We start from the raw sequence: 13,216 nt of genomic DNA, 5'->3' as shown, positions 1-13,216 counted from the left end.
AAAAAAAGAAAAGAAATAAAGAAAAAAATGCTTTGTGCCTGTTGCATGCCAAAGTTTTAGACATATAAAATAACTTGGGAGATATAAGAATAAACTTTCAAAGCCATTTACTTTGAGCATTTCCATTCTGTCCTCGCCACCATACTCTCTTTCTTCTTTGCTCCCCACCCACGGGACTTCCCATGAAATTAATGTTTGAGGGCCTCATGTGCCTTGACTCTTTAATGCTGTTGTCATGTCTGTCATTGAAACTACTTTGATCTCTAAGTTCTTTTTTCCCCAGTTTTTTAAATTGAGATATAATTGACATATAACATTGTATTAGTTTAATCTCTAAGTTCTTGACCATTATCTCTTTATTAAATCTTTGTGTCTTTGGCATAATTATTTGGAGATTTGGCCTTGGTAGAGTAAAGCAGGTATATAGTTTGATTTAAGATAGAGTCTGGGGCCAGCCCGGTGGCGCAAGTGGTTAAGTATGCGCGCTCCGCTGTGGCAGCCCAGGGTTCTCAGGTTCAGATCCCGGGAGTGTACCGATGCACTGCTTGTCAAGCCATGCTGTGGCAGCATCCCATATAAAGTAGAGGAAGATGGGCACGGATGTTAGCTCAGGGCCAATCTTCCTCAGCAAAAAAAAGAGGAGGATTGGCATGGGATGTTAGCTCAGGGCTGAGCTTCCTCACAAAGAAAAAAAAAAGGGATAGACTCTGCCTCCCCCTTTATAATAGTTTTATTGAGACTTTCCTGTTTTATGGGCTGCATTCCTTCTAGAATATTCCAAAGAAAAGGAATATTCCAGAGGCTGTTCTCAGGGTTGAGGGGATGTTGCAATTGAGCCTGGGCTTTGGCATCAGCCGTCAGTGTCAGCATTTTACTCCCTGCTCTATTTCTCCACCTCTCTGAGCCTCTGTACTGGGAAAGCAGACATACCACCTGGCAAGATGGTCTTAAAGTTTACATGAGATCGTGTGTGTGCAAGTGCCAGGCGTGTACTAGACACTCAATACATGTAAGCTGCGATTCATAATAATAATATTCATGTGAATGTTAGTAGTAGTATTGATCTTCTGCACTGGCCCCACAGTCCCCAGTTTTTCAAGCCAATGCCATCTAGTTAAAAGGAATCTCACAAAGCAAACTCAAAGAGGAAAAGAAGCAGGGGGCTGGGGGTGCAGTGCCATAGAAAGCATAATCCTGAGACGAGTCTTGGAAAGGCATCTGAACACCACCTCCTGAATTGCGGTAGCCACTTGGGACCAAGACTCGCCCAAGCCCTGTGCTGCCATAATTCCTCCTAGACAGTGCTTCCCAGTGGTACCGCTAAATTAGTTTCTGCAAGAAATTTCCGCTTAAGAACTCAATTGATGATTTGAATCCAGAAGGATATTTACCCCATCAAAAAGGAATCTTGAGGAGAGTTGCATGATATTTTTGGAACTTCTAATTAGTCCCGTGGAGAAACCCTTAGAGAAGAATCACAACAACGTGGTGCAGTGGCTCCTGGGGATCTCACTGGTCAAGGCCCAGCATCTCTGCCTGTGAGTGACTATATGCCATAACTCTTACAGGCTCACAGGTGAGGGCATTGCAGGGCACATGGTTCCCAGGCGACAGTCCTCCCCTGCTGTGCCGCCTCACCGTGTGGATGGGCGGATGCAGCGTTTCCCCAAGCGTGTTCTGTGCAGGCTCCACCCCGAAAATGCTTCAGGGAATACACATTCTCTGACCAAATCCCGCATAATCGCTCTCTCCCTCTGCAACATGCACAGTGCAGGGAGCACGTTGAAAACTTTTAGACTTTCAGTAAATGACCCATTTAAAGGTGGGAACTTAAAGTTTCAAATAATTATCTTCTATTTGAAAATGGAATCCTTCCTATGAACAGCCAACAGAATTAATATTCTGTGGAACGTGTTTTGGGAAATATACACAGATATACACAGAATGTTTTTTAAAACCTTGAGTCTAATGAGGGCACCAGTATTCTTAATACACTAAAATTATCGTCAACATTTTCCCATGAGTCCTTTTTGTGGGAATCTCCCTTGTGGATGAGATTGCTTTATAATGAAGCTTTGGCTACTTTAGTGTAACTAAACCCAGTTGATGTTATGATTGAAAGTTATTTGTTAAAGCTGCTTTCTGAATTGATGTATTGACGACCAGCATGTTCCAGTAGTGAGTTTGGACAGTCCAGAAGTGCTCTTCTTTAGTGTGGGTCCTTCTGCGTGACTATTTGCTTTACAGCCGTCTCAGAGGAGATGTAGTAGAGAAAGACACCGAAGTGAACCCAGGCAGGCACCAGGAGTTTGGGCAGAATGGAGGGGAAGCTCTGAAGTTAGACTACTTTCAGAATGATGAGGGCCCTGGGGAAGTTTAACCTGAGAAGGGTACAAAAGCTATCTTTAAATATTTGCGAGGCCTCCACGTACAAGACAGAACGTTGATCAAGCGTAATTTTAGATTCTAACTCAGGGGGCTCTGTGTGTGAGTGGTGCAGGGAAAGAATTCACAGCTCAGTAATGGAAGAACTTTCTAGCTCTTCTTTGAGGCAAAACCAAGCTGAGTGTCTTCCAGGTATAAGATTCTGTGCTGGGTGCTTGAACCATGGCAGGAACCTACTCTCTAGAGGGACACTGTGGAAAGAATTCTTGTTTCTGGAACTGACATTCCTTCTAATGCTAAGAGACTGTGATTCTCATTCCATATGAAAGAAATCAAATGTGCCAATATTCTCATTTCTTTATTTCCCTTTCTTATTTGCTTATCACTTCCAAATATAGGTCTCCTTGGCAGAGGGGCTCATCCTTAAAGAGTTTGCTGTCACTCTGAAGGCATCTGCTTTGTTAATCATTTGCAGAGTGTTGGTTTCATAAGTTGAGCTCCTGCAGTCTGTGCTAAGATTTACATAGAAACCCTCCCGTACACAGACCCACACACACAACCAGAATAAGTATTCCCACAGCCTGTATGATCTGTTGTTGTTAACACAATCTACCCCTTTTATTAGTCTGGTTGTTCACACTGAAGAATTAAGGTAGAAATGAAAGAATAATTTTGATGTCTATGAATGTGTGGTTTTCTCCCTATAATAGATAGTATATCATTTGCATGTATATTACACCTTTACTTTGGCTAAGTCCTGGGAATAAGACTGGGTCCTTGCCCCTCCTAAGTCTTCATCATCTCTGATCCTCACAACAGTCCTGTGGGGTAAACATTAGGGACCCATTCTACAGTCAGTCCAACAGAAACTTAGGAAGGTTGAGTCCTGCTCAAGGCCATATAGCTAGTGTGTTGGATCTTGAATCGAACTCAAACTTCAGGATTTAATCCCTGAACTCCTTCTGTTCCACCAGCCTGCTGCTTTCGTTTTACGAGAGGCGACTGCATCAAGGTGTCTGGATTAATTAAACATCAGTGTATATCATCACAAAAGATGAGCTCCACAAGGATGCTTTGCGAGTGACGATGAGCGAAGCTATACCTTTCCTTCCTCTTGTGTTAGGCCTAGAGAGGTGGGCACTTGCAAGGATTTCCGAGTATGGATTTTGCCAAGAGGTGTGTGTGCCCTTTATAAAGCGGGGCGAGCCTGAGAACACGCGCAGGACTAGAATACTCAGGCCAGTGCTTCCCTGGAACACTTAGACCAGGATTAAAGCCATGCTTGTCTAGACTATGAGAGAAAATCTCATCTGAACTACTTATACCCCCAAGTGAAATTTCCCACGTTGGCAATTTTATTTGTATTCATACTGAGTTTACCTCTGAGAGTGAAGTGAGTTTTAGTTTTAGCAAGTGACACAGGTTATGCTAAATGTCATAGAAACCCATCACCTGACACGGTATCTGGCACACAACACAGTGGGCACTCAGTTTGTCAAACGAATGAGTAAAAACGAGTTGGAATCCAAAGATTAAGGAGTTTCCTTAAATGCTTGTTGATTCAGGCCAGAACGCTGTCTCTTTCACTCAGTCACTCTACCAATGCTTTCCCCACCCCACGTGCCCATCCTGGCAAAACTCATCTCCTTAAGCTCCATGTGAAAAGGGCTCTCAGCTTTTATCTGAAGAGGATTAAGCCTCTAAGAATGTCCATTCAGCCTCTCATTCTTTTGACTCCTATTCTCTCGGTCAAGCTGTGTTGAAAGTGGTTGCCTGACAGTGCCATTTCTCACTGATATTCTTTGGCAAGCTGAAATATTCAATGTCATACTAAGGTATGTCCATTTAGAAGCTGTGAGGGAGGTCAGCCACTTGGGGTTCTGGGCAGTGCTTCTCAAAACGTTATTGCTTGAGTTTTACATCAAATTGGAAAAGGCTGGGAACATACAATAGCCAGGTTGTCATTGGTGACTGGATTTACCCTGGGAGAGAAGACTGTGGTGACAACGTTGGACGCCAGAGTACCGTGGCGTAACACTGCACTAAGGAGACTTTACTAAGAATGGGTCTCACCTGTCCTGTCCCAGAAATGCATGAGAATCAGGAAAGACGTGTTACCTGCCAAGCCTGGGAGCCCCAACTCGTGCAAAACCAGGGGAACCATCTCATGCTGCTGGATTGTCCACTGCAGTCCCTGTGGCCCTGTCTCTGTGGTAGATGTCAGGCTGCTGGGGCTTCCCCTTTGCTGCTACAGCAAAGCGTCTTCACTCATGACATTGCAGGGCGGTGGTGTTTGTTTAACATGGTCAGTAAAGAATGAAAGGCACCTTTCTGAAGAGTGTTTTCGATTGGTTGCTCCTGCATTCAAGGAAATTAATTCATAAACGACTAGAGAAATTCTCCTTGGTCGTTGACAGTAGAATCCTGGGTGGATACCTATGCCCCAGCCACACCCTTGACCAGTTACATCAGAACCTCTAGGGGTGGGGCTCAGGCATCAGTCTTTTATAACACCCCCAGGTGACTCCCCAGGTTTGAGAACCATGGAGCAGGGGGTCTCAAAGCTGAAAGAGCCTTTGTAGGTCATGTTGTGAAACACCTTCATTTTATACAAGAGACTCAAGTGGGGAGAGAAGAGGTTGGGCTTCAGATATTTTAATAAAATCGAGGATCAGGAAGTGTATTATTTTCCTAGGGCTGTTGTAACAAAGTACCACAAACTTAAAACAACAGAAATGTATTCTCTCCCAGTTCTGGATGCCAGAAGTCTAAACCAAAGGCCAGCAGTGCCGTGCTCCTGAAGGCTCTAGGGGAGAAGCCTTCCTTGCCTGTTCCAGCTTCTGGTGGCTCTCAGTTTGTGAGAGCTTGACTTCAGTCTCTGCCTCCATCTTCACATCACCTTCTTTCCTGTCTCTGTGTCCACTCTTCCTGTCAGGATACCTGTCATTGGATTTAGGGCCCACCACAAATCTAGGATGATTTCATCTTGAGATCCTTAACTAATTACATCTGCAAAGAACCTATTTCCAAATAAGGTCACATTCTGAGGTTCTGAGTGGACATGAATTTTAGGGGAGACATCATTCAACCCACTGTAGGGGGTGAAGAGAGATTTCTTCATATTTTACATTTCTAACATCTAGTTCATCTTATACATTGATTATTCCTGACCCTACTATAATGCTAATGATAATATTATTGTCTTTATTTCTGATTCTTCTCATTATATAAATCATTGAATGCAAATTGCTAAAAATATTGTTTTTAAAAATATTTAATTATGCCAATAAAATATAGCTTCCTGATCAAGATTACTCAGTCTTTGAAAAGTTCAAGATTGCATGACTTGGAGAGTTAAAAATTCCCCTCCCATGGCTGAACAATGTTAAGTGGCAGGCACTATGGTTATAAATTTACATATGAAGTAATACCGGCAGGACTGTTCAGTTCAGTTTTGGAACATTCGTTAAAGTTCAGTTACAAGCCTGACATTTATCTTCAAGTGTAATTGTTGAATTACTCCGTAGAAATTAAGAATGTGATGTAAATATTTTTTTTTTAACTGAGGAAGATTCACCCTGAGCTAACATCTGTGCCAATCTTCCTCTTGTTTTTGCTTGAGGAAGGCTAGCCCTAGGCTAACATCTGTGCCAGTCTTCCTCTATTTTGCATGTGGGTCGCCGCCACAGCATGGCTGACAAGTTGTATAGGTTGGTACCCAGGATCCGAGCCTGCGAACCCAGGCTGCCGAAGCGGAGCATGCCGAACTTAACCACTATGCCATAGGGCTGGCCCCTAAATATTTATTTTCTGAAGCAGCTCCAGGCAACTCATGTGAAGTAGGAGTTTCTCTTCTCTGTACATCAGCAATCTCTGAGAGCACAGAGAAACCTTGGCAATAGATTTACAGGCCCACGACACTGGGGGAGTGGAGTTTATTGCAGAAAGTCTGGACATGAAAAGTGATTCTGGTCATGGATCCAACCTATGTATCTCAGGTTCACATTGACTTATGGCCTTTGAAAAAAATCCTAAATATAGATGAGTTTTCTGTATTTTCAGAATTGTGAAGGCACCCATATCCTAATATTTTCTTGTTTTCATTTGAGCAGATTACTAGACAAATGACTTCTGGATTTTCAGTGATAATATTTATCTTTAGAATTAATTTTAGAAATATATGTCACAATTTTTATTTTATTTTACAAAAATGACTATGTTTGCTGCATCAGCAACACATCTAGTAACAGTGTGGAAAAAAATTTGCATGGGTGTAGAAATATGTGAAAAGTAACAGCACTGGGAAACTCAGTGGACAGAAAATACTTTTCAAATTTAATTTTTAAATTTCTACATACTTCCTATAGGAATAGTAATTCCCCTTCCTTACTCAAAGATGCCCAGTTCTTTGTTGGTTCAAGGTTGTTTTTCTATTTGTAGTGATGGTATTGTTTGCATCTCCCTTTGTTACTCCTTTTCCGGGCCCAACTTTTCTTTCTTTCATTAGGGATTTCTGCGCAAGCCAGGGGCAGATTCTCTGCCTGGAGACACCCCTAGGGGCTGGTGAACCCTGTCTCTCTCTGGTTCTTGTAATGAGTTGTTAAAAGCACTTGTTCATCAGATATTTTCTTTTTCTTTTTATTTCTAGATTTAGAAGTATTTTAGCAGGTGTACATTTGCATATAAAAGAGAATAAAAGATAAGAAGTTGAGGCTTTTTCTTTCTTCCCTCCTCAACATCATCTCTCTCCTACCTCCCTTTATTCAGCATGTTTTCACTTTCCTTCTCTGGCTGTTTCCGTTTTCTAGACACGAAATGCATATCAAAAAAAAAAAAAAAAACAATCTCAGTGATTCTTCACCACTTTGTAGGAAGATAGATGATTGGGTTTGGCTGGCTTATGTAACAAAGTAGGGAAAAACATATTTATCTCTTTGTGTCATCAGTCTGGAATTAATAGCCAAGGATGGATTTTAACCCCCTGGACTCCTTTATTTTATGTTTTAAATTGCAATATTTTCTACTTTTTAAATTAAATCTTGACACAGATTTGAGTGTATAATAGATGCTTGACTGAGAGATCCAGAACTGAAAGCTTGAGCATGCAGATATATTTGTTTCTGTGTGTACCAGAACATTCTAATTGACAATGATTGTATTCTTTAGAAATATTTGTTTTATCTAATTATATGCACTTCTCAATAATTTTCTGGGAGTTTGACATGACTAATGAGCGGAAATGTTGCTCTGGAGTTCTCAGTCACAGGCTGGAAAGTAAAGCCTTAAGGGGCTACCTAGTCCTCGAATTTGCAGACTTAGGGTTTACTTGCAGTTGAGAAGACTCAAGTCTTTTCTCCTTGGAACTGGAGGAACTCGGCCCCCACTTGTCTATAGCAGGCTGATTTGAACTCTAGACTTGTTACTTTTGCTCTTTTGTTCGTTCATTCATTTCGTAACTATAAATCTGCAGGGCAATACAGTGCAGCTTTGAACTGCGTGATTCTTCACTATCCTTCTTCCTTCTAGGAAAGCCTGGGCCTGAGTTACCAGAAACTTCACGCCCATAGCTTTGCCTCCTTGACTTATGAAGTTGGCGTCCTGGCCAAGACCTCTAGGCTTTTCCAGGAGGAGGTCTGAATTGTTTGAGTGCCCCTAGCAAGACGTAGACTCTTGCCTCCAAAGAGTCTGAAACCTGGTCTATTTGATACAAACAGCTGCTTAAAAACCTCCACACAGCTGTTGCAGCCTGCCTTAGATAGTGTGTTCCCGGGTCTCTCAGCTCTGTCAACTACGAAAGCTTTTGCTAACATCTAGCTTCTAGCCCTTGGCTGAAGTTTTTCTCCGAGTGTTCTTGTGCCACTTTTAGGGAACACAGAAAAAATTGCTCACCACCATCTAGTTTCGAGGTTTCCAGTGTGTTCTGTTTGGCCTGTGCAGTGTTGTATTTTTTTTTTTAAGAAAGGCAGGAGTCTGGCAAGACTAGGCCCACTTTCCCACCTGGCAGCAGTTGGCTGTAGCCGGAGAACAGCTGTCCCCCTGGCCAGGCATGTGCTCTCCAGCTGGCCAGACTCACTTCTCTCTGCTACCTGCTTGGCCCCAGAGCATCTGCATTTATAATCCTGCCTTGTCCAATCTATGCAATTTCTGTTCTTAAACCCTCTTCCCTTGTTTCTACGCAGGCTATGTAGCCTTTATCCTCTCATTGTTATTTTTTAACCAAACCTTAATTTTGTTTTTCCTTTTTGGGTTGTTTCCCAGTCCTTCAAATGTTTTGTGCAGCTCTTCTGACTAAAACAGGGGTGACTGAGGGTGTGATACATGCCATGGGAGAATGACCACAGCTCTGAGCATCTGCTGCCCGACACAGACCTCCTGTTAGACAGCAGCACCTGCCGCCTGCTCCAACCCCTCTGGCTGGTTTGGTGTCTTGGTCCTGCCTCAGTTAGTGTTTCTTCCTCCAAGTGAATACACTTAATCCTTTCACCTTTTAAACTTCACTTTGCCCTTAAACCACACGAGGAAGCATGCATCGGGGATGGGAGCAGGCCATGTGCCCAGCAGTCCTCAGCTTGATTTTGCCAACCCTCTATTACTTAGGTCAGGGCGGCTATGTCCCAGATAAAAATTGTCCAGGTGAGCTTCACTGACTTTCCGCTTAGAGAAGGGCTACAGAAGGTTTAAAGATCAAATACCAGTAAGGAGCTATGGCTGGGAAGCGGGGTGGGCTCTGGGAGAACGAGACTGGAGAGACAAGCTACATCCCTCCAAAACTGTGTACGGTTGAAAGCAGACTCAGGGCAGCCTTGAAGGGAAAGGCCAGTTACAGAGTCCAAGTCCTTCAAGAAGCAAGGGAAGGGTAGATCCTACAATTCCTCACCCACAAGAAAAGAAACTTTGTAACTATGTATGGTGACTGATGTTAACTAACTGTGGTGATCATTTCACAATATGTACAAATATTGGATCATTATGTTGCATACCTGAAACTAATATAATGCTGTATGTCGATTATACTTCAATTAAAAAAAAAGAATAAGAGGAAGGAAGAGAAGGAAACCAGAATGGAAAGTGTGTGGAACATGGAAACGGCCTTTCTTTTCCAGAGTGGTAAAATGGTCCCTTGCTGCTAATGTGAATTCACTTCACATTCCTCCCTTGCTAGACTCAGACCAGTGATAATATCCGTACTGTCCTATATTTGGACAGAATACTTAATCTTCCCAAATGTGAAATTAACTCACAACTACTAGCTTTATATTTTTCACGAAAATCTTCTCCTAAAAATAAAAGGCACGTGTTTTCTGAGGAGCAGGAGAGCCAGCTCACTGGAGTCAGATGATTTACCTCACAACAATAGATGAGAGGAAAGCCTAACTCCAGCTTCCAGCTGCCAGGAGCCTTTGTTTACCAAGAAGCTACTCTTTTTTTCTTTTCCTATTCTTTTTTTTTTTTAACTTTTATCTTTGCTCTCTTTTCCTTGACCAAGTCAGTATAATTGAGTGCAGAAATAGCATATGGTCATTATGATCTGGACTTGTATCCTAAAAGCTGAAAAACTTTTTGGTTGATCTTTTAGAATAAAAACAAAACAGAATATTTTTACCTCTTTTACAGTGATTCCTTACCTTTTTAGAATTCTTTGATTTTATTGATACTTCTCCTCTCCCAAAAGTACCTTACCACAAATCTGAAGTAATATAGGTAGTAGGACTGACAGGAGAGTGTTATGATGCTGTCCTAGGACAGTGGGACTAATCTACAGCAAGAAACACTTTCTGTCCCAGGCCAGTACCCAACACATTTACAGAAGTTATGCAAAACAGTACTTTCCCCTTCTGCATGCATGACATCTGGTGTTTTCTTTATTAAATTTGTCAAAATACTAGTTCAGGTTTGCCCAACTAATATCACAATCCAGCAATGTTAAAAAGTGTTGCCTTAGGATTTATTATTTTCAGAGTTGAGTCCCTGATCTGTACATATTTTAACTATATAGCATTTAATATTTCAAAATATGATGCTCATTTTAAGTACTTATTTTTATCTCGATTGATTCTCAGTAGGGCAAGATAAGTTACATTTTTATTCGTCAGCGTGACGGTAGTTTTAATCCAGTAATAAGGGGCTCATGGTTAAGTTCTTAAATTGAACCAGCAAAAGCAGGAAAGCAGTGATTGCCAGCCTCTGGTGCTGACAGCAGGAGTCCTTTTGTTTGTGGCCACGTTGGAGATGTGGACGTGGATGCTGTTTTGTTATGTCTGTGCTAAAACTCTATTTCTCCAGCCTCTGTTTCATCCAGGCATCCTTGAGACTTGAGGTAATGGGAAAGTTGTGTCTCTCAGGTTCTTTACGTGATCATTATTTATTGTTTTTCCCAACAGTCTTCCCCACTTTAACTTACAGCAGACACTGTTAACAGTCCTGCAGGGTAAGGGTGTCCTGTGGGTGCCCAGGCTGCTGCTGACCCCTCTGGGGCACCTGGCTTTGCTCCCTGCAGATGCTCTTCTCTGTCCCTACCATGAGCCTGGTTAGATTTTCTCAGCGGTGGGTCCCCCAGCTCATCCTGCTGCCGCCTCCCCTTCCTGACCTTCCCGCCCCTCACTCAGCCCAGAGACCCCACACTCAAATGTGCAAGCCTGAGGGCCAGGGCAGCGCGTGCTGCAGAGGAGCAGCTGAGCAACCAAGGCAGTCAGTTACGTGTCCTCTGATTCATTCCTGTAGCCGCTTCTGCAAGGCCTGGACTGGAGAGAAACCATTTTACTGTGAGGTGAACCTATCCACAGACCCACTCAAAATAATGACTGGAATTTGGCCACCTCAAATAAATTCATACAACTTGACTTCGAGTCTTGAAACCTGGGTTCAACTAAATTGTTTTTTGTTTGTTTGTTTTCAGAGTTTCTAAAAAGGGACAGTTCAAAAAACTAATTTGCATGCATTTGAAAAGTGTTAACGTCGTAGGAGGAATTCAAGAAACTTGTTTCTAGGTAGTAGAAAATTCAGTATTTCTGTGTATTTTTTTCACACCTAAAGCAGTTAATAACAATTTAGCAATATCATATATCCAATCAGTGTTCAGTCAGGAGCCAAGCAAATATCTTTTCAGTTGATTTTTTTTGATGAGTAGCCCAACTGTGCCATTGCATTGCATTTGCTTCATATGTCTCTTAAGTAGCGTCACCATATAATTTATTGTCTAAATTAGGAAACTTTTGATTAACAAAAGACAACTCTATTAATTATTATGCTGGGACAACAGGCAGAAACCTGAATTGTCATGGACAAATTCTACTTTTTATTTTAATTGTGGTAAAAAAATACATAACTTTAAATTTACCATCTTAACTGTTTTTAAGTGTGCAGCTCAGTAGTGTTAAGTATATTCACATTGTTGTGCAACAGATCTCTAGAACTTTTTCATCTTGCAGTACTGAAACACTATACCCACTAAACACTAATACTCCCTCCCCCTTCTTCCCAGCCCTTAATAACCACCTTTCCACTTTCTGTTTCTATGATTTTGACCACTTTTGTTACTTCATATGAGTGGAATCATACAGTACTTGGCCTCTTGTGACTGGCTTATTTCGCTTAGTATAAGGTCCTCAGGGTTCATCCACACTGTAGTAGGTGACAGGATTTCCTTCTTTTTAAAGGCTGCATAATATTCCATTGTATGTACATGCCACATTTTCTTTATCCATTCAACTATTGATGGACATTTGGGTTGCTTCCATCTCTTGGCCATTGTGGAAAATGCTGTGATGAACAAAGGTGTGCCAATAACTCTTTGAGATCCTGTTTTTAGTTCTTTTGGATATATACCCAGAGTAGATTGCTGGATCATATAGTAATTCTATTTTTAATTTGTTGAGGAAGCTCCATACTGTTTTCCCTAATAGCTACACCCACCAGCAGTGCACAAGAGTTCTGATTTGTCCACATCCTCCACAACGCTGATTTTCTGTTCTTTTGATAGTGGTCATCCTGATGGGTGTGAGGTGATATCTCATTGTGGTTTTGATTTACATTTCCCTGGTGATTAGTGATTTTGAGCATCTTTTCATGTGCTTATTGACCATTTGTATATGGAGAAATGTCTATTCAAGCACTTTGCCCATTTTTAATTGGGTTATTTGATTTTTGTTATTGTTGTCAAGTGGTAGAAGTTCCTTATATATTCTGGATATTAACCCCTTTTCCAAATATATGATTTCAGTTATTTTCTCCCATTGTGTAGGTTGCCTTTTCACTCTGTTGATTGTTTCCTTTGACATGCAAAAGTTAAGTTTGAGATAGTCCTGTGTGTCTATTTTTAATTTTGTTGACTGTGCTTTTGGTGTCATATCCAAGAAATCGTTGCCAAAACCAATGTCCTGAAGCTTTTCTCCTATGTTTTCTTCTGGGAATTTAATAGTTTTCAGTCTTATGTTTAAGTCTTTAACCCTTTTTGAGTTGATTTTGTGTATGGTATAAGGTAAGGGTCCAACTTCATTCTTTTGCATGTGGATATCCAGTTATCTGTGCCTTTTTTTAAATCTGTAGAAACAAAAGCCTACCAGTTGCTGAAGTGGTCTACCCTTCAGGATAATACAAATCAAACTGAAGACAGGTTCCAAAAGGCAGATGCTTCTGCATCACAACTGTCAGGTAAGTGAGCAGATTCAGCACTCACAGCCAGTGTCTAGGTGATCCAAGGCAGCAGCTAGTGCTGTGCTCAGGGAAGGGTGGTCATTCTTTGAAAGTTTCTGGAGTTTGCTTATTCTGGAGATAGCTTATTACAAAGCTATCACTGGATCAGAATCAGCCAGTACTTTTTCAGTCCTTAACA

General features: G+C 41.6%; 1 protein-coding gene across 1 annotated transcript in view; it reads left to right on the top strand.

The window, feature by feature from the left end:
- LOC131401849 (centrosomal protein kizuna-like) overlaps nt 1-13,216 on the top strand; it is a 74,188-nt gene that overhangs the window by 57,937 nt on the left and 3,035 nt on the right. The window contains 1 exon segment of the mRNA XM_058536948.1: nt 12,931-13,035. Coding sequence (XP_058392931.1) covers nt 12,931-13,035 — 105 coding nt within the window.

Source organism: Diceros bicornis (genome assembly GCF_020826845.1).
Source record: "Diceros bicornis minor isolate mBicDic1 chromosome 21 unlocalized genomic scaffold, mDicBic1.mat.cur SUPER_21_unloc_1, whole genome shotgun sequence".
NCBI lineage: Eukaryota > Metazoa > Chordata > Mammalia > Perissodactyla > Rhinocerotidae > Diceros > Diceros bicornis.
This window is presented reverse-complemented; position numbering and strand designations above follow the sequence as displayed.